General features: G+C 52.4%; 10 protein-coding genes across 10 annotated transcripts; 4 read left to right on the top strand and 6 right to left on the bottom strand.

The window, feature by feature from the left end:
* Positions 1–908: 908 nt before the first annotated feature.
* On the top strand, positions 909–1478 carry PG997_002164 (uncharacterized protein; the record flags this gene model as incomplete). The annotated part of the gene is made up of 1 exon (XM_066806479.1): positions 909–1478. The coding sequence occupies one exon, from the start codon at positions 909–911 to the stop codon at positions 1476–1478; it is 570 nt and encodes a 189-aa protein (XP_066673775.1).
* Positions 1479–2054: 576 nt separating this feature from the next.
* PG997_002163 (uncharacterized protein) lies at positions 2055–3594 on the top strand (the record flags this gene model as incomplete). The annotated part of the gene is made up of 2 exons (XM_066806478.1): positions 2055–2384; positions 2413–3594. 2 exons carry the CDS (start codon positions 2055–2057, stop codon positions 3592–3594), a joined length of 1512 nt encoding a protein of 503 aa, XP_066673774.1.
* Positions 3595–3807: 213 nt separating this feature from the next.
* Positions 3808–5601, bottom strand: PG997_002162 (Di-copper centre-containing protein; the record flags this gene model as incomplete). Its single annotated transcript, XM_066806477.1, has 8 exons — positions 3808–4110; positions 4229–4273; positions 4355–4592; positions 4665–4852; positions 4932–5018; positions 5083–5245; positions 5315–5452; positions 5522–5601. The coding sequence occupies 8 exons, from the start codon at positions 5599–5601 to the stop codon at positions 3808–3810; spliced, it is 1242 nt and encodes a 413-aa protein (XP_066673773.1).
* A 659-nt stretch (positions 5602–6260) lies between these two features.
* On the bottom strand, positions 6261–10134 carry PG997_002161 (MFS general substrate transporter; the record flags this gene model as incomplete). The annotated part of the gene is made up of 12 exons (XM_066806476.1): positions 6261–6620; positions 6708–6759; positions 6827–6932; positions 6997–7128; positions 7238–7430; positions 7513–7951; positions 8333–8981; positions 9044–9274; positions 9328–9355; positions 9417–9649; positions 9713–9832; positions 9903–10134. The coding sequence occupies 12 exons, from the start codon at positions 10132–10134 to the stop codon at positions 6261–6263; spliced, it is 2775 nt and encodes a 924-aa protein (XP_066673772.1).
* A 590-nt stretch (positions 10135–10724) lies between these two features.
* On the top strand, positions 10725–12454 carry PG997_002160 (amidase signature enzyme; the record flags this gene model as incomplete). Its single annotated transcript, XM_066806475.1, has 2 exons — positions 10725–12161; positions 12248–12454. The coding sequence occupies 2 exons, from the start codon at positions 10725–10727 to the stop codon at positions 12452–12454; spliced, it is 1644 nt and encodes a 547-aa protein (XP_066673771.1).
* Positions 12455–12613: 159 nt separating this feature from the next.
* On the bottom strand, positions 12614–13040 carry PG997_002159 (uncharacterized protein; the record flags this gene model as incomplete). Its single annotated transcript, XM_066806474.1, has 3 exons — positions 12614–12718; positions 12764–12862; positions 12939–13040. 3 exons carry the CDS (start codon positions 13038–13040, stop codon positions 12614–12616), a joined length of 306 nt encoding a protein of 101 aa, XP_066673770.1.
* A 500-nt stretch (positions 13041–13540) lies between these two features.
* PG997_002158 (uncharacterized protein) lies at positions 13541–13994 on the bottom strand (the record flags this gene model as incomplete). Its single annotated transcript, XM_066806473.1, has 3 exons — positions 13541–13621; positions 13675–13806; positions 13893–13994. 3 exons carry the CDS (start codon positions 13992–13994, stop codon positions 13541–13543), a joined length of 315 nt encoding a protein of 104 aa, XP_066673769.1.
* Positions 13995–14846: 852 nt separating this feature from the next.
* On the bottom strand, positions 14847–15220 carry PG997_002157 (uncharacterized protein; the record flags this gene model as incomplete). The annotated part of the gene is made up of 2 exons (XM_066806472.1): positions 14847–14948; positions 14978–15220. The coding sequence occupies 2 exons, from the start codon at positions 15218–15220 to the stop codon at positions 14847–14849; spliced, it is 345 nt and encodes a 114-aa protein (XP_066673768.1).
* A 2043-nt stretch (positions 15221–17263) lies between these two features.
* PG997_002156 (uncharacterized protein) lies at positions 17264–17768 on the top strand (the record flags this gene model as incomplete). Its single annotated transcript, XM_066806471.1, has 2 exons — positions 17264–17336; positions 17419–17768. 2 exons carry the CDS (start codon positions 17264–17266, stop codon positions 17766–17768), a joined length of 423 nt encoding a protein of 140 aa, XP_066673767.1.
* Positions 17769–19033: 1265 nt separating this feature from the next.
* Positions 19034–19492, bottom strand: PG997_002155 (uncharacterized protein; the record flags this gene model as incomplete). The annotated part of the gene is made up of 1 exon (XM_066806470.1): positions 19034–19492. The coding sequence occupies one exon, from the start codon at positions 19490–19492 to the stop codon at positions 19034–19036; it is 459 nt and encodes a 152-aa protein (XP_066673766.1).
* Positions 19493–19506: the final 14 nt, after the last annotated feature.

Raw genomic sequence — 19506 nt, 5'->3', positions numbered from 1 at the left:
GTCTTCACGTAGATTCGGTACCACGGATTGTTTCCTCGGGGTTTGTAATATAATATAGATAGATTCACATGTTCATTAGATGGTGCTTACACATTGTCCGTACTTGGACATGCACGTCTTGTTCTCCTTCACAATCTTAAGCAGCGACGTCCCGATGAAGTGTTGGTCTTCATACTGGTATCTCTCTACGGCTCTTACAAATCTTCCTCCAGGACCAACATGACCGGTCGCCACTTGAGCCTCATCCAGTTACGTCAGTCAGTTGCACTGGCAGATGTCGATTCCCGATCTGATAACTATTTATATCGCATTCTAGAGCCCAGTTGTGTAAACTTCGCCTTGGTGTTGGTTGCCTAAGCTGATCAAAATGTCTTGAGATGGTTTGATGATTCGCATCCCTCTCGCTTGATCCTGCATTATTAAGACATGTCAGGTTGTACGAGGTTGGGTTCCCCCTTAAGCCCTGCCCATTGTACGACGCTCAGGGAGATTGTGTTACCTAGGACTGGGTTAGGCAAGCACCGCCACCCCCAAAAGTGAGCGGGTTTCTGGAGTTGGTGATACCTGCCTTCCCCTTTTGGTGAGCCTTGTGCGAGATCACCTTCTCGGTGAGCCTACCTGCGTAGCCCCCGAAGATCTACCATGAAACAGAAGGTAGTAAGGAGTTGCCGAATACCGAATGGTAAGCTGCAACGCTCATAGTTCACAAGGCTCCTCATTCATTCGAGGAACCATCTTTTCTTTCCTGGATGAAGATTACTCTTTTCCATCCGAAGCGATTTGCATACTCTCCATCAAGCCGCTTCGATTTGGGATCTCAACCGTTTGCAATCCTGTCTTGTGGCATGCAGCAAAACCCCATATCATAACTCCGTCGTATTCAAGTCTGCCAAAGAACCACAAGAACCATGGCCGTTGATCTTCGTTTCTGGAACAGATGGATCAAATCCTCCTCGGACGGTGAGGATCACCAGGTTCTCGACCTCCTACTCGACGAAGCCGTTCTATGGTGCACCGTGGTCATCCTCATCACGATAACCGCCGTCATCCTGGGCCGCCAGCTGGCAGTGACCGCCTCACAGGAGCCGGACGAGCATGACATCGCCTTGCTCGGGATGCTCTGGCAGGCCCTGCTGCAGCTCCTCGTCAACTACTGCGCCGTCGTGCCGGTGCTGCGCGAGCAGCGGCTGCAGCGCAGGCAGCAGCAGAAGAAGCGCACGGGCTCGACGTCGACTTTTTCTTCGGCTTCGTCTCGCCATCAGCAGCGCCACCGCGACGTTCTCATCCAGGTCCACTACTCTGTCTTCTACGGATGCGTCGTCGCTAGCGTGGTGGCGACCGTCGTGGCACCGGTACTGCTTTCGCGCCATCGTCCAACGGCGTCTAACATTGCCAACTTTGCGTCAAATATCTTCTCCGCCATCGCAGCGAGCCAGCTGGCGGCGGGGATCACGAGTGGGCTTCGGAGTCAGGAGTAACGGGGGCTTCAATGCTGAAGGGGGCAAGGAAATGGAGCACTTGCTGGCGTGGATGTGATTGATGATGGTGATATTCTACGAGATATTGTTGGTAGCTAGTGGAGGGTGAGAGAAACGTGATCATTTGGCATACCTGTCCCTCGCGGCCGTTTGATGCCGTTGCTTTGTAGTATAATGTGGAGGGCTATAAACCATCCTACATCCTCAGTTGCTAGTGGCGGGAAGGGGGTGGGATGAATACCCATGGGGCAACTACTAAATAATTTATAGACTTTAGTGAAGAAAGTGTCAACTTGATTATGTACTAGTAGTCAAGTCACTTCAATTTCAAGGTGAAAATTGACCTAATTAACTCTGCTTTGGGACAATAACTGCTCAAACCACTTTTGTCCCAGGTGACAAAACCTAACCTTCGTTCAAACTTTAGCATTCAGTCGCCATTCATTTTTACTATTGGTCGCCAAAAAACACTCTTTAAAAATTGTCCATCTTGAGGGCCTGAATCGACATACTGCATTTCTATTCACATCTATAGTAAATCAGTCCAGACGTATGCCAGAGTAGCCCATACCTATTATGGAGGAACACACTGGACCCCCAGAGGTACCAGTTCTGAAAAAGAACGGGTTCTCTCTTCGCGACCAGACTTTCACCACATCATCTGGCCATCGTCGCGTGGAAGGTAGCCACCTCTCAGAACTATTCTTTCCAGAGCGTCTTCGTCTGAAGTGGCAACAGAAGTCAGCCGAAGAAGAGGCTAAACGTCTCTTCCGCAAAGACTTCGGCGCCCAGCTCCGCTGGTACGGAATATCGTTTAAGTCAAATGCATCATCCGGGGAGCTCGCGTCTATGCTACGCAGTGCTGTTGTTGATGGAAAGGCGTGTACCATCGCTGCTACTCTGAATGTGCTTCGCTCTGCTAACGTTGCACCAGTGCAAGGACGTACCCGAAAGTGTGCTCGCCATTGAGCGTAGGATGAGAGCAGACGCTGCGTATGTCGAGAAGCTACGAGTCTGGAGGGCCGAGCGGGACGAATGGGGTGCCGCGAAGAAACGGAAAGAGGATGAGAAATGGGCGGCCTGCTCGACTCCTGGAGAGCAAGCCAGCATGAACCTCGACAAGTTCATCGCACTTTACTTCCTGGACAGCCAGGGTAAGCCCGACCGCACAAAAACATCCGAACCAATGGCTCTTCATGGCTTCGACGACAGAGCTGAACTCCACGAGAGAGCAAAACGCGTTCCAGGCCTGGAAACATGCAGCGGCGGCGAATATTCGGCCAGAGCCATCTGTATTGGTTGGGACCGCGGAGCTGTTTGGGCGCTAGCACGTCGTCTTGATGAGGAATCTCGCCTGGAGGAGGCGCAAGAGAAATCGGACATGTGGGACAGAGCAATGGAGCAGCACAGAGGACTCGCCGAGGCAGCGAGGGAAAACGGCCCAGAGGTCACCCCCAATAGCATGCAGCCTAGACAACTGCAACTGTGCAGAGGTGCTTACATTATCAAATGCGATGCAGCCGAAGCCGAGTGGCCCGCTCAGCCCTTCTTCACCCTCAGCGTCACTAATTGCTCTGAACCGTTCAGAACTGGTCCCTTCATAACTATGGGATGGTTGGAGCTGTCGCATTTTGAGGGTACTATGCTTCTGGGCCGGGATCAGGAGAGGCTGGATAGCTACGTCCAGAACTCCAGCGACGCCGAAGAAGAAGAAGACGACGACGACGACGACGACGAGATGGGAGAGGAGCAAGAGGAGGCAGTGAGTACCTCCACTCAAGGCACTAAGCGAAAGCAAGCCCCAGGCGGCGCCAAGCGAGGCCGACCTCCCAAGAAAGCACGGAAAGATCAGGTCCCTGCCCGACGCATCTACTTGCGCCTTCGCGGCCGAGAAGCGACGACGGGGATGGTCTTACCTGGGCCTAGAAGTGGCTATATCGAGTTCACCGACGACTCTTTCACACACTTTAAAGGTGTAGTGGACCTGCCTTACCTCAAGCCGGGAGTCACATTTGAAGGATTCAAGATGTCGCATACAGCCAAGAAGCGTCCTCCATTATGGGAGGACTTCTCAAACGACGCCTATGAGCGCGCTAACACGGCAAGATGGAGATGAAAGATGTGAGGCCCCGGCTTGTCGACTGCATGCATGCATCCGGATCCGTTGTGGCATTATAGGTACTTGGCACTCTCAGGAAACTGTATTATAATGTAGGAAAAGGACACACTATATGAATCGATTTGACACCACTATCCGGCTATCCCATTAATAACCATGAACAACGACAACCAATTCCCTCAACATGAGATGATCCCCGTTGCATCATGATCAGACATAGATATAGCAGAACTGCCCCTTGTTCCCGCCCAGCTGGTCCGTCAGCTCCAGCAGCGGGATCGCCGGCGCGATCCAGCCCAGGTCGACGATGACGTCCTTGGGGTCCTCGGCGCGCTTGTACGGGCCACGGGCCGCGATCTCCTCGCGCAGCTGGTGCGGCGGCATGGCCATGCCGCCCGTCGGGATCGCGTTGATGCGGTTCTCCGGGTCCTGCATCTGCCAGATCCACCAGACGCGGTCCAGCATGCCGTGGTGGAAATAGAAAGCCGGGTCCCCAGGAGAAGCGAAGAAGTCCTGCAGGCGCGGGTAGGTCAGTAAGAAAGTAGATAGATGATATTGCAACTTGGGTCCGAGATGGGTAGTTGGGGAGGAAGGGGGCGGTGGAAAATAGAGACGAAGAGAGGGTACTTACACCACCTGGGTCACCGCCGAACATGTAATGGCCTGCGTTGTGGAGCTATTGCCATATAAGTTGGTATGTATTTGTTAAATATCAAGCCAATTAGAGGTAAGAAGAAGATTGTTCTCGTTAACTTACACCCCAAGGATGCGTGTCATTAATTAGCGGCGGCATGCCGAGATAGCGGTTGTAGAAGGCGTCGACATCCTTGTTGTCCATGATGGTCGAGTACGTGTAGTTAGCCGTCGCGCCGAGGGCCGAGTTGCGGTTGACGTCGCGCCGGAGGCAGCGCGGGTTGGACCCGAGGCCGTCCGACTGCGGGTTCTTGGGCACGTCGGTCAGGACGTGGCCCTTGGGGCCGAGGCTGACGACCATGCTGTGATGGTAACATTTCACTCAGTAAGTGACTAGTATGAGATGGGAAGCTAAGAGGATATCAGCTACTTACTCCTTGAAAGGCCCCTCGGTCACGCAGCCTCCGCCGCCACCGGGCCGGATCCAGTCGTAAGGCCTCTTGTAGGGCTGCGCGACGCCGGGGTACTCGGACGGCAAGCCCTGGCCGCCCATGCTCGAGGCGTTGCCGTTGAACATGGGGGAGTTGACGGGGTCTTGGGCGTAGCGGTCGTAGTTCATGTACTACACCATCGCGAGGTACCGTCTATTAGTGACAGTACTAGGCGCAGACAGGTAGTGAGAGAGAAGTTGAACGACTTACAGGTTGATAACCGGTGTAGCCACACTCTTCGCGAAGAGCGGTTTCGTATGCCCAGATGAAGTACTTGTGGCTTGCGAACAGGTGGTACTATTATCCATCCTCGTCAGTCAGGTCATTCTCATCCTCGGATGGCTAGCATGGGCGGACTTACCGGGTCATGCAGCATCATGGCCTCGGTCATGTGGAACGCGACGAAGTCGTCGTATCGACTCAGCGCGCCGGGGAACTTGTCCTTTGGCGCTCGCGGCGGCAGCTTCTGGAGACAGAGCACTGCTTTGATGTACTCCTCACGCTGGGGGACTGTGAGGTCGCTCCTGTAGTTCGCCGGCATGGTCAGGTCCGACCGGTACTTCATCTCGTAGGCCCTTTGGGCCATGACTTACCACTCTTGTCTGACTACTGCGTTTTCCAGTGTGCAGTTCGATGCCGTCTTCTTGGTCGCCATCCATGCTTCGACCTTGGGCATGGTCGCCGCTTCCAGCTCGTCGACGACATCGAGAGGGTAGAAGCCATTGCGCGACCTAACAGTCACAGTCGTATTGTGTCAGAGATTGAATCTTCAATAACTAGACGATGAGAAGTATACCCACGCCTTTGGAGTGAACGCAGCATTCACGGCACCGCTGGATACGGCAAGTACCAGAGGGAATACCTTGCAAAGGTTCATCATCTTGGGTTCGTCTGAGGTTGGAGCTGAAGGTTGCTTGAGCGTTTTGGTGCACTTGATGTCTGGAAGAGAGGTCCCTCAAACTAGCATTTTTTGTTTTTGCAGACATTCGGCTTCCTCTTTATGGGTGCACCTGGAGGCCGGTTGGGACGGCATATCTGCCGCGATATATAAGAGTTCATATTACCTTCCCAATCCGACATGCGCCAAGTAGTGACGCGGAAGACAACTATATTGTGCACCGTCAGTGGCGGCCATGTTAGCGCCAGCAGACCCTGCTATCTGTAGAAAGTTGAAGTTTCCTAGACTGGAGTGACTCGTCACTAGATGCTGTTGGGAGCATGTTCATATATACACTTGAATATGAGAGGTCCTCAAGACGAATCGGCGAATTGATCTAATCAAACTACTCATATTTGATAGGCGCAACCAAGGACGTGCGTTGGGGTAAGAAGGAGTTGATTGTGACAGTGTAGATCTTCTGAGATCTGCAATTAGGCGAGAGCATCCCGGTACGGGTCTTTGAATTTACCCCTTTAAGCGAGCGGCATATTCAGTAGATCACCTGCCGAAGCAAATATGGTTTCTCCTGTTGGATTCTATAATATTTACACCCTGTGCATATCTGATATGAACAAACCCCATAAATATCTACAAAAGCTTTATAGGGACATGTCGGAATCATTCGGATACAACAGGGGATCAGGCAGAGCATCCAAATCGGCATCCCTGCTCGAAGACGTCCCCGGACTAGTCTCGGCGTCCAAGAAGAGCTCCCGGACCACCGCCACGACGGCATCGTCGTCTTCCGACCCATCGTCGATCCCCATTTTGCTCGCATAGTATGCAGGACCCTGCTCGAATCCGCGCTGGACCCGCTCGTCCAAGTCCTTGAGCGACCAGCCCCTATTGCGAAACGTCCTCCCCACTCTCCTCGCGCATATCCGTACCAAGTATCCCAGCCCCGGGTCCGGTTGCCGCGTTCCATATGACTGGACCGACTCAAGGAGGCCGTTGAATCTCTGTTGTAAGCATGCGCAAAGGGGTTAATACTGGAACGACAATAGCTGGGCATTGAATGATAAGCGATAGTTGGGCGTTCCACTTACATTGCCAGCGAGGCTTACCAGGTTCTCGCTTATTCGGCTCCATTCGCTGTCTCTGTAAATCGAGTCCTCGTCAGTTACATGTCCAACGTGAAGGCATTTTCTTATTGCAAAGACCTTACTCTGACGTGTCTACTCGTTCTACGGAACCAAGATCAATCATCTTGAGGATCGGCGATAGTTTATGTTCTGTTCCGTCTTCGTCGTAATCGTAGCATCCAAACATCACTAGTTCGGATCCTCATTAGTCCTCTTCCTGCCGAGGCTTTATTTGGGCGAGATTGAAACTCACAGTTGTTCGTGTGCATGTCGGTGTTGTAGAGAACCGTTTGGGGGTGAGGCACGTCGTCCGGGGCCGTTTCCAGACGCACCGGTCCATCCTTCATCTCGCCAGAATTCGCCATGGCCATGGCGATCCTCATTACTGTAACGCATACATTTAGTCAGACGCGAGACTACCACGAAAGCTCGACACGTTGAGACAGCACGAAAGTGACGGGAAAAAAAAAAAAAAAAAAGATATCCGGACTTACGGCACCTGAATACAGACCAAAGCATACGATTCGGTAAAGCGTTGCTCCTTTCCTTCACTCGCTCTTCGAAATCGCGAAACGTGCCGCCCTCCAAGTATTCCAGTAAAACCCACTGCCGCAGGTCGTACATGTCGGCCCCGTTGAACGTCTGGGAAGCGATCATCCGCACGGCATGGGCAGCCGCCGCAAAGCTCTACACGGAACCGCATCAGTATTCTTTCCTCCCTTTTCTTTTCCCATTTCCTTTGCTCCGGAACATAAAAACGAAAACTAACCTCGAGGGCCTCCACCTGTTCCAAAGGGGGAGAGCTGGCGTACATTGGGTCCGGGAACCGCCGGATCAGCTTCGCCGCCACGCGCCGCCCCGCGCCCTCTTCCTCCGGAGATCCCTGTTGCCCGCCGCCGCCGACTTTCCGGAGCCTGTACACGCTGCCAAAGGCCCCCGCGCCGGCGAGGCCTTCGTACGCGTACTGGCCGTCCCTGAGGAAGTAGCGCCGCACCGCGCGCAACGCATTGAACGGGGGGTCCGGGAGAGGGACCTGGTCGGCGGGGGTGTTATTGTCGGCGTCGGCTCCGTTGTCGGGAGTGGCGAAATGGTTAGGTGGCGTGGCGAAACGGTTCGGCGGTGTGACAGGTTGGTTTGTTGGTGTAACGGGCGGGCGTCCTGGGAGGTTGTTGGGCCACAAGGGGGCGTCGAGGATGCTGCTGAACCCGCTAGACATCGCAAAGCATGGCGAGTAATAATTTGTTTACCTCACCGATTCACCGTGTCCTGCGTTTCTGGTTTTTCGTTCAATCATCCGGAGTTGATGGCGTATGGAGGACAAAGGCTCGAACGCCAAGTAGCAACAAGCTCTTTGTTATTTGGCGACTAATGCCCTTCTCTACGCACTGCTGTGACCTGGAAAGCCTGGCGCAACAAAGGAAAAGGCCGTTCTCGGGACCGCATTGTTCCTCGAAACAGACAGGCTCGGATGGTACGTAGGCTGGATGTGTTGAGTCGCACTGAAGGGTTAAATTTATGCGTTATGGACAGGAAAACCCTAGATATGTAGATTCATGCAATACCAAGCAATCGCGCAGTATAATGATTACTTTGGGGACTTCCCGATGCCCATTTCACCCCCAGCGTCGTTCTGAACCTCAATCCCTTCTAGGCGCGTGCCATATCCGCGTGTATCACCCTCGCTGCCCCCGGCTGCATCTCTTGCCACCACCTCGGCCAAGTCCCGCTCCCTTCGCCGACAGCGCCGATGTATCCAAACAGCGATGGGCGGTGACAGCACGCACGTGGCCAGCGCCGCGGCGTACCCCTTTGTGAAATCGGGCGCGTCCGTGACGGGGAAGAAGACGATGTTGAACCAGGCGATGGTCACATTGGACCCGTAGACCATGGCGTACAGCGTCACGGATCGGAGCTGGTCGTCGTCGCGGCAGACCTCGTTGGCCCAGGCGAAATTGACGGCCTGCCCGATGAAGCCCATGCCCGCCAGGTACCAGGCCGCGTACTTGGCCGCGATGGGCAGCGCGGGCCGCAGCAGCAGCATGGCGCAGGGCACGCCCGAGCAGACGGCCATGACGACGTTGACCCACCAGCGCGAGCGGGTGTAGTCGGTCCAGAGCGCGAAGAGGCAGGTGGAGGCGATGGTGACGGCGGTGATGCCGAGGGGGTGGTAGTTTATCTCGGGGATGGTGTAGCGACCGGTCCACTTCATCCACAGGGACATCGGAACTAGGGGTAAAACTATAAGTACTCAAGGTAGAGACTTGATGGGAGCTTGAAGCGCATATCAGAACGAAACGTACCGTACAAGCCAGACCACTCCATGTTGGTGTTGAACGAGAACTGGAGCACGAAGGCCCAGAAGCGCCAGTCTCTCCCCACCTTTCTGAACACTCCCCTATCGAGAGGAGTTGGCTTATGTGGAGGCAAGCGACTGATGGCCAGCTTCTTCTCTTCTTCGGAGAGATACCAGCGATTGCATTGAGCGGGTGCGCCAGGAAAGGTCAAGAAGCCCCAAGTCCAGATGGGGCATGCTGAGTACACAATTAGCTGCTATTATAATAGATACTTATCCGCCGAGACTTACTCATCAGGGAGTTGATGATCATAAGCCACTGTCAGTATGTTAGCTTCATGAGGGAAAACAATGCTTCTTCTTAGGCTTGTGCCACATACTCTCCATCCAGATATCCCCAGGTTACCGTTCAGCGTCGTGTATATGGCGCCTTGCATGAGACCGGCAAACATCCCCCCAGCGTTCTGGGCCGCGGTGAGGAGACAGGCCCGCTTGGCCAACTCCGAGGGCTTATACCATGAGCCGATGACGTAGTGGCCACCGGCAAACGATACAGCTTCGAATACGGCCATGCAAAAACGCAAGGCTTGGATCTGCCAGACATGATGACAGACTACGCGGTATTTCGAATCAGCACCAAGCACATAATACGGCATGAAACCAAACAGATACTTACAACCTACTCCCAGTGTCAACATCCCCCAGCAAAAGCAACAGAACGGAAACCAGAACGAGAGAGGGATCTTGTTGGATGCCACAATCAAGGACTGGGGTATTCCACTGACGATGTATCCAACTGCACGCGGAAGTCAGCATTCCTTTTCCTTGTGTCCTTTCCTTACCTTATAGGATGAAGGGATACGCACCCAGAAAAATGGTCACTGTGACATTGTACTGGATCCCGGTAAAGCCGATCTCCTCCTTCATGCCCGACACATACGCGTTTGCCAGGTTTTGGCGGTCGAGGTAGTTCATGAACTGCGCCAAGCATAGGAAGGATAGGATGAAGGTGTCGATCTTGAACAGCAACCTTCTCTCGGCCTTCGTAGCAGGCCTTTCGCCAACGAGGAAAACTCGGGCTTCGTGAAGAACGCCCATTGTGGTGCACTGGCTTGATCACAGGAGAGATTGTACAAGTAAGAAGGTCTGCGTATGCTGCATGTTCTCTACGAGGATACCGCTCCCCGGGCGGCCAAGAGTGCTTATCAGGAGGCTTAGCCAAGCTTGTAGATAGGGACTGCAGCAGTGACTAGCCATTGGTTCGCTACTTGCTAAGACGATGGCCAGGAGAATGATGGACCGGCAGGCAACCATACCAGTTCTACGCCGTAACCTGTACTCGTCGGGAATAAAACAGTAGAAACGCGGGAATAGCAGCCCACACCCCTAGTCAATGAAAGGGTATCTATCTATTTGGTGATAAGCAACGCTTGGCGCGACGGTGTAGTGATTTCCCATCGGGCCCGGCCGATTGCAGAGGAAGATAAAGGGCTCCACAATGACCGGTTGCCGAAGACCCATCGGATGCGGAAGCAAGGGTCCGATGATACATAGGTCGCAATTACAGGACACGATGAGTACCTAGATATCGCAAGCTAGGTTTCGTCACTTGTCGAATTCATCGCTCATTACTTGCAAACGTGTTTACAGCCTTTGACCAAAGTTTTGACACAGGCGGCTCCTCCATCATGTCGTCGACCCTGGCCCCCGAAGTTACGTCCGAGAGGAACCCCATCTCCGAAAAGGATGTGATACAGTCGCTCGAGTCTCTCAAACTGAACCCCAGCCTCCAAGACCTCCCCGACTTGACGAATCTGCTCACAGGTATCTGGGAAGTATGGGACAAGGTCGATCAGATGGATGACTATGTGCCGGAAGTGGACGAGACGCGATTCCCCCGCAAAGATATCCACCGTCCCGAGGGCCAGGATAACTCCGGAAACGCCTGGGCCTGGAAGTGCGATGTTCGAGATATGTCGCCCACGGCCAAGGGGAACGGGTTGCTTGCGGGCAAGACACTGAGTCTGAAGGACAACATCGCGCTGAAAGGCGTCCCGTGCCTACTAGGGACCGACATCTTTGAGGGCTGGACGCCCAACATGGACGCCACAGTTGTCACGCGCATACTGGAGGCGGGCGGTATCATCACAGGGAAAGCGGTATGTGAGAACCTGTCGGCATGGGCCGTCTCCTGCTCCGCCGCGACGGGGCCCGTCAGCAACGCCTGGGCCGAGGGCTTCTCGGCTGGAGGATCTTCTTCGGGAAACGGCTATCTAATCGCCAAAGGGGAGTGCTGGGGCGGCATGGGTGGAGACCAGGGCGGTAGCATCCGCATTCCGTCATCCGCGAATGGCCTGGTCGGGATGAAGCCCACTTTCGGGCTGGTCCCCTACACGGGCATCGCGTCGCTCGAGGCGACACTGGACCACACCGGCCCGATGACGAGAACTGTGCTCGACAATGCCATTCTACTCCAGGCTGTCGCGGGCGCCGATGAGATCGACGATCGGCAACAGGCTGGCTGTCCCTTTCCGGACGCGGTGCCTGACTACCCCGCTCTGGCGCGACAAGGAGTGCAGGGGCTGAAGATCGGCATCATCAAGGAATCTCTGCAACAGCCTCTGCACGATCCGCGGGTCAGCGAGCTTGTCGTAAAAGCAGCGAAGGTCTTGGAGACGCTCGGGTGTGTGGTGGAAGAGGTCAGCGTACCGATGCACGCCAACGCGCCGGACATTTGGGCCGTTCCCGGCAGGTTGTCTGTCTACAAGAGTTTCGTCGGCGAAGGTGGCGGCCGACGAGGTTACTGTATGAACGATCTGAGTGAGAAGATACTACCGATCGACCAGGCCAAGTACGACAAGATGTGGTGCGCGTACAAGAACTGGATGGTCAACGGCCGGTGGGGCTGGGACCACCTACCGCAGCCGGGACTGCTGCTGGGCAAGGCCACGAACCTGACGCGAAAACTCAAGCACGAGTACTACAAGGCCCTGGACCAGTACGACGTCCTCATTACGCCGACCATGCCTTATCTGCCGCCCAAGCTGCCAATCAAGAATGCGAGCATCAAGGAGCTGATGCAAAATTCCGCCGGCGCGTCGCTGAATACATCCGCCTTCAACATCGTGAGTGATCCCCCAAGCTAATCAACCTCCTTTGGTGTCTTTGAAGCGAATAATGGGCATTCTGCTGACATGCCTGAATCTTGAAGACGGGTATGCCCGCCCTATCGCTTCCGGTGGGCTTCCTCCCTTCGCTGATGGAGCCCCATCCGAATCTCCCCGTGGGGATGCAGATCGTGTCCAAGTTCTACGATGAGGCTACGATATACAGGGTGGCGTATGCCTGGGAGCAGGCCGTTGATTGGAAGACATTTGCGACGAAGCAAGTTGATGAGACAGACACATGTGCAAATTAAGAGCAACAGTATGAGTTATGCCGTCGGCCAAGGGGACATCAGAGCTGTAGAGCACAGGCCTGCCTTCCGATTCCAATTGATTATGAATTATCTCATTTCCCCAGATCCATTGTGCCCGCAACAGATCCTTCTTTCAAGACCATCATGGTCGCCAGCTTTCTAATAAAGCTTGTCCAAAGCCTGCATAAGCATTGCCTCGATGTCGGACTCCCAGAGGATGGTGTTGCTGTCCCCTTCGATGCGGATCTTCACAGGACCGATTAGCTGATTGTACATCTACCTCGAGGTTCTTGCGTGGCGGTATCTTACCTCTGGTAGCCGTTGCTCGGTCAGCTGCACCACGGCCTGGGCGTTGCCGAGGTAGTAGATGAGTCGTTCTTCTGTGACTCCTCGGCTGAGACTGGTCTTCTTTACCGGCTCGTTTCAGTTAGCTCACCACTCGGAATCACTGAACTGCTATGCAGACGAGTTCGTTTGTACCTACCTTGAAGTGCTTGCTCGTCTTCCGAGCGCCCAGAGTGAGCTTGGCGAATTGTGCCTCAAGCTCCTCCTTCGAGGCGGTCTGGGTGTTTCTCTCGCGAGCCATGTTGTGGTGTTGTGATGTGTGACGTTGAAGAGGCGAAAGAGAGATTGGGTAAACTGGGCGAAACGATTCTGTGCAGTTGAGTTTGAGACGAATAGTGTTAAGTTGATGGTGCATGAATTGAAAGCAGGGCAAGAAAATGCAAGATACGAAAGTTTTTAACATCAGCTACCGAACAATCGAAATTCGATCGGTTCAAGTGCTGCATTCAATCCAATAAAAGCAATACAATGCAAAAGACGAAGACAATGCTTAGGGTTACGGGGAAAGATTCAATGATCACACAATCCGTATTGATTGCGATTGCCAATGCATGAGAACTGTACACATGTGTACGTGTAGAATCCAATTACAGTGTCAATTCCAGGCTCCTATAGAACAGAGTTCCTTCTCCTAATCCATACAAAATCCTCCAATCCAAAGTCATAGCCAGTATGCCTGAATCAAGGCAGCCATCGCGCTGTGTGTGGTTGTTGTGCCCTTCGTGGGTGTGATAGCTCCAACTAGAGGCACTTGAGGACGACATCGAGCAAGCCACCAAGCTTGGACTGCGTCTCCGCTGCCTCCAGCCTCTCGATCTTGCGCTTCGTAAAAGTCAGCTAATGGGCTTCTGTCAATGTGTCAGGTAGTATCTTACATTCATTCCCTCCTGGAATCGCTTGCAAAGGTCCACCAGCTGGTCGATCTGCTCAATAATTTCCTTTTTGGTGGCTTGTCGCTTAAGCTTTGGCATCTCCATTGGTGGCTCCTGTTGGTAGCCATTGGAGGCCTTGTAGCGGTTAGCAGATGACTCCCTTGGGCGACCGAGATGAAACCGTTGATGTTTTGCATTTCGTGGACTGGACGGTGCCTTACCTTGACCTCTGCTTGGGCGTGCTCGACTTTCAGAGACAGCTTGGAGAATCGGTTCTCCAGCTCCTCAACGGTGATCTGCTTGGTGGGTTTCTCGGAAAGCATCTTGATGGTGACGGATGTGAGAGATGCAGAAATAAATTGATGTGAGTTGAATCAATGATGAGACAAGCTTGCTGATCACGGTTGGTGGTGTGCTGTTATCCACAGAGTGTTTTCCGACGTGGTCGTGGGAAGGTCTGAAGATGCGAGATGGTAATGTGTGATGTTGGTTGGATGACGAGGATGAAGTTGTTCCAAGGAAGTAGGAAGGAGGGGAGATACTTATAGGTCCTAGGTTCCTGTACAATCAGTAAGTCGTACTGAGTACAACAGCTCCAGAGCTTGGGCATTGAATGTCGACGCAGGATGTACTCACGAATAATAAGGTACACTGATCACGGCTCCCTCACCTGGAGCTCGCCATTGAATTCAGCTTTACGCAGGCTTGATCTATAAATGTCGAATGACAAAACAAACCCTTCCAAAAAGGGCATAGAACGAAATCAAAACAACTATCTACATGTAGACACGGAGGAACGAGTGTGTATTTCCAATTACGAGACCAAAGCTTAGGGAATAAAATACATCAATGTGGAGGATAAACAGGTGAAAGGCACCCAGACGAGAGATGGTACAGCATTCTAGGGAAACCATTGGCAGTGGAGGCTTTGTATTGATTTACCACAGACTAGCCCGACGGGTCTGTCTGCGTACCGTACTCCATGAACGCCAAACCCGATAATCATGTCGTGATCCATTATCCAGGAGCGATCTCTATACACGCCCTGCGTGTTCCATCTCCAATTACACCTGTAGTCTGTTCTCATAACCATCCAGTAATCCTACAAACGCATAACCCCCAGAAATGTCATAGAAAGCTCCGTATGCCAAGATGAACTTTGTACCAGGGCCAGTCTAGAAACGATGAAGGACGAAGCTCAGCACTCTGACGAACTTCGACTTCTCCATGCGATCCTCCGCCTCGATGTAGGGCTTGGTGATGTCAGCCGATCTGCTCTGCAATTATGATGTGAATTAACTCTTACCTCTAGCTTGATCTGAACCCGATGGCATAGTTTCTCCAGCTTGTTAATCCCTTCGATGAGCTCTTGGGCAGTGGCTCGTCGATTGAGGAATGGGTTCTCAGGGACCGTGTGTACAGAGATTGCCTTGAAGCTGGGCTGCTCATTTTCGACCTTGAGAGAAAGTTTGGCGAACTTTCTCTCGAGTTCCTCGATCGAGGCATCCTCGTGGGACTTGGTGCCCTGAGTGAACTTCTCGAAAGCCATTGTGAAGGGTTTGGGGGTTTCAGGAACTAGGAACAAGATGAACTGTCAGTAACTGGGGTTTGCTAGCTATTTACGAAATTGGACAGAACGAGACGTGGGCGAATCATGGTCTTGCCAAAAATGGTGGGTTTCGTATATAAAGCAGACGCATTGAGAAGAAAGGGGACGAAATGCAAGGATTGTTCACTTACTTCTGGAGACGATGAGCGTATCTATCGACGAAGTAGCTGCTCACCCTTTGGTGGCAGACGCGAACAATCTTGGGTGTCTGGTTGGCAGTACGTGCTGCCAGATGACGGTGAAAGGGGCGATTGATCGCAATGTGGTTGTTGTTGGACTTCTTCGTGGCAGAGAACTTGCTTGTGACAGAGGCGGCCGGGAAAGAGGCAACTGTAGGAAGTAGCAAATGACGAAGCAAATGATGATACCGCAGAGGATGTGACAACAGCTGATGAGAGAGAGTAGCGAACTGTTGTAGGAAGCGATGGAACACTTGGTGCTGTGGTGGTATGGCAAGTAGATGACTGATAGGGAGTACTCAATGACAGATGTCAAATGAAGAAGTTGTTTGGTGGAAGGTTTGGTGTTTGAGGAGCGGGAATGGCCTTTATTTATAGGTTTGGGGTGAGGGCAACTGAGTTACTGATTCGGGAACGGGGGATGGCAGGTACTTATGTGCTTAGGGGAATCAGTTACTGATCTAGGTACTGTGAGTGATCTGCTACAGTTGTCGCCTACAGGCTGATTGCCGTCGACGTAGGTTGTGATCGTCTTGATAATGGTAGTTAGACCGGGTTGATTGTCAGCCCCACATCTGGTTAGCCCAGCAGGTCTGCTCACTACCTAAGGTGATAATGTGATTGTCTAGAATACTCATGCAGCCAGGTAGCCGTACTTAAGTAGCTAGGAGGGGTACGAGTGATCATACCGTGAGCACCTGCGATACCAGCATGCAGAATGGCTGCTGGGGGACAACCACTAATCAAGAAGATAGGTATGATAGCGGTTGTAATAGTCAGCACTTCTCAACGGTACGCGTCAGGTCCGGGGCAACGAGAGTAGTGCACTTACCACCAACGCTCTTAGATGGGCCAACACGAGCAGGCCATGTGAAACGTCGAACCTGTCCCATATTTCTTCTTCATAACCTCAGTAAAGCAAATAATACAATGGAAAATCTCTAGAGACGATTCTTGTTCTTAATCGTGGTCATCTTGATATTGCCGCGGTTCCCTACTAATCCGGCCAGCTGATTGGCTAATTGAACTTCTAGTTGAGCTTGGCGCGACCCCCTGAATCGGCACTGGTCCTATCTACTTATGCTTGGCGCCCCCTAATTGGCTGCAAGTTGATTCACACGCATGGTGGCGTTAAATTATATTGTCCTAGATCAGTAAATTCCCGAGCTCCCCGTGATCCTGTTACCTCATTGGTCGTCGGTGTACACAGGTAAACCTGTTGGGTGACATTATCATTCGCATACCATGCCTACGTATAAACGTAGTAGCGGCCGACTGTACAACGACATGATATGTATTTGACATGAGCAATCGTTGCTGAAGGCCCTTCAAGCTAGATTCCTCATCCAGTCATTCCTACCACCAGCTCTCCCGCGCCAATGAGCAGCAATGATAAACTGCCTTCTGGGCCAGTATGTTTGATGAGAAGCTCAAAGCGGCCTCTATAAGCAATCAATTGCCAAAGCTGCATTTGCCCGCCGTGTGATAGTTTGTCCAGTGTTTCCTTCTGACTCAGTCACCTTCTAGTTGTCGTGGATGCACTAGACGCGGAATACTGGGATCAAAGACGAATATAGTCCGAGTTGTTCAACATCTTCCATTAAATAACCGTGCCTAGCACCTAGCTATTTACATAAGAAGTAAGAAGTTGTGTCTTGGGGAAGTGAATTATCCGACTGTGGTTTTCAAGTTCATTACATCCATATCTATTGATAGACCAAATATCGACAGAAGCAGTTCCCAAACTTAGCAGGAGTACGCAAGCCCTTCGTTGCCAGACTAGACTGGTCTCAGGTATCCCGCCATGTCAACTCAATTTCCCAAAGCCGGAACCTCAACCCCCGAAGCCGCGAAGAAGGATAGCGGAGGCACCCCATGTAAGTTTTCCCACAACAGGACAGAAGATAACCAAGCCTATCCACAACCCCAAGAACGGGACCGCTAACCAGCCCCCCACAGCCTCCTCCCCCAACCCCCTCCCCGACCTCTCCGACTCCCACATGGTACCTAAGCGCATCAACGTCCTCCAGCGCCTCGCCGCCGGCAACAGCGCCGCCCTCAGCCAGGTCGAGCGCGACCTCAAGACCCGGCCCCTGTCCGTCTTCACCCGCTTCCGCTCCCGCCTCGACACGGCCAAAAATGTGACGGAGCAACATCAACGAGACACGCGGGATCTCGCCGCCCAGCTCGAGCAGCCGCGCGGCCCAACAAAGTATGCCAGCGTGTCGGCAAAAGCCGACCTCCTGGAGCCCGACGTCATGAGGATGGCCGTGGCGGCACAGGTCCTCCGGAATCAGATTCAACAGTGAATGAATGAATGAGCTGGTGCGAGTGGGATTGGTTACAACAGGGAGGAGGTGATCAGGAACCCGAACACGTATGGATAGGGGGCGGGCAAATCGCAAATATGAGCTCAGCAGAACATGCTTGGAGGAGATCATCTTCTCTCGTTTCGCCTCGTAGAAAGCTACGTAATCAGTCAAATAAGCAATTAGTATGGTGGTTCATAATGCTTGATGACATCTCCCGTGAGTCAAGAAAGTCTTCTACATTCGACTGATATATCAGCACTTAACCGTGACAACGAAAAGCCCTTCACATCAAAAACAACAAACGCAAAAATGTTCATAATGTCTCATTTGACATTCTGTATATCTACCAAGAAATTTGTGTAAGAGGTGCTTTTCTCTTTTCCGTATCATCCACCGGCAGTCTCTCATCGTACAGTCGCCAGTAAGCTCAGCCCCGGAAAGAAAGAAGACGACCTAGACCGGTAGGACGTGAACGCCATGCCATGAAGAAATGCTGTCGCAATGCCCAATGGGGGCATCAAGGAAGAAAAGAGTGCTCGCTCGGGATCCGCCACCTGACAATAACGTCTTGAGCGACCCATCCAGCTTCTCTTCTCTAACTCCTAGTCCATATCATAGCCGAAAAGTATCGTGTCCTCATAAATGTCGTCAAAACATATGAAAATGCGCAAAGTGCCTCAGAGAAATGCCTTTCCTCCTACTCCAAGTCGATCTTAAAATATCTCTCATGTCGACACCAACCGGCTGACTTGCGTTCAAACTAAGCAGTTGTCAGGAATGCGAGGTTCCCGGACGCAAAGCTAAGCGAGTTCAAGGTGTGCCTGGTTGGATCATCTGCAAACCCCAGCGCTCCGACGTGGAGAGCTTAAGATACAGAGCTAACGATGAAGAGTATGAAGAAAGCGTCGTAGGGAAACCGCATCATATCTCGAGGGTTGCGCTGTGTCCCCCAAAAATAGTATAATAGTACACTCGTGAGAAAATGGTAAAATGTAGGCGAAAGGACGAATTCGTCGAACTTCAAATGACCACTTGAAGTGTGGTTGAGAAATCAGTGCACCTATGAAACCCGGACGTTAGTATTACTCCAGGAAATGAAACATGTGAACATGTCGGAATAAACCCGTGAGTTTTGCTTACCAATTAGTCCTGATGCGACGTGGAGAGGTGATGGAATCAATACCGCTCATAGTAGTATAACATGGGGAGCCAGGGTGACTTGCGACCAGATGCGATAATCGAATGGGGCAACTTGGTCATCATCACAGCTTCAACATGTCCTCATAGAACGGATCCAATTCGATTATGCGAAATTGCGAAGCGAATTGGTCAATGAAAGGTGCTCGCTTCCACACGGACGACAAGCAGCGCTTCCAGGAAACGACCTCCACATGCCAGCCCATGGACATGGCCTTCTGCGCGTAATGAGCAAACCCTTCGGAGAACTCGGCTTCTTTCGCATCTCCAGTGGCTAGTACCATGATACCAGGCGCAGTCCCGTTTCCAGGGAATGCTGCATCAAGAATGCTCGACTGCATAGCCAGGTGAAGATTTTCATCGACACCTTGCTCACCTAGCTTTGTCCGAGGGCAAAGGTACGACGGAGATCCATCGCCAGACTCGTCTCCACTAGAAGAAGTAGTCCAGTCAAAAGGCGAAACAGTGACGGCTGTAGAGCGACGATAGCTGTTGTTGCTGTCGAACTTGATCACCCGAAGCATCATGGAAGTCTTGT

This window comes from Apiospora hydei, assembly GCF_038363865.1.
Source record: "Apiospora hydei strain CBS 114990 chromosome Unknown utg000003l_segment0_segment0, whole genome shotgun sequence".
Lineage (NCBI taxonomy): Eukaryota > Fungi > Ascomycota > Sordariomycetes > Amphisphaeriales > Apiosporaceae > Apiospora > Apiospora hydei.
The sequence above is the reverse complement of the archived record's forward strand: the minus strand, read 5'-3'. Positions and strand labels throughout refer to the sequence as shown.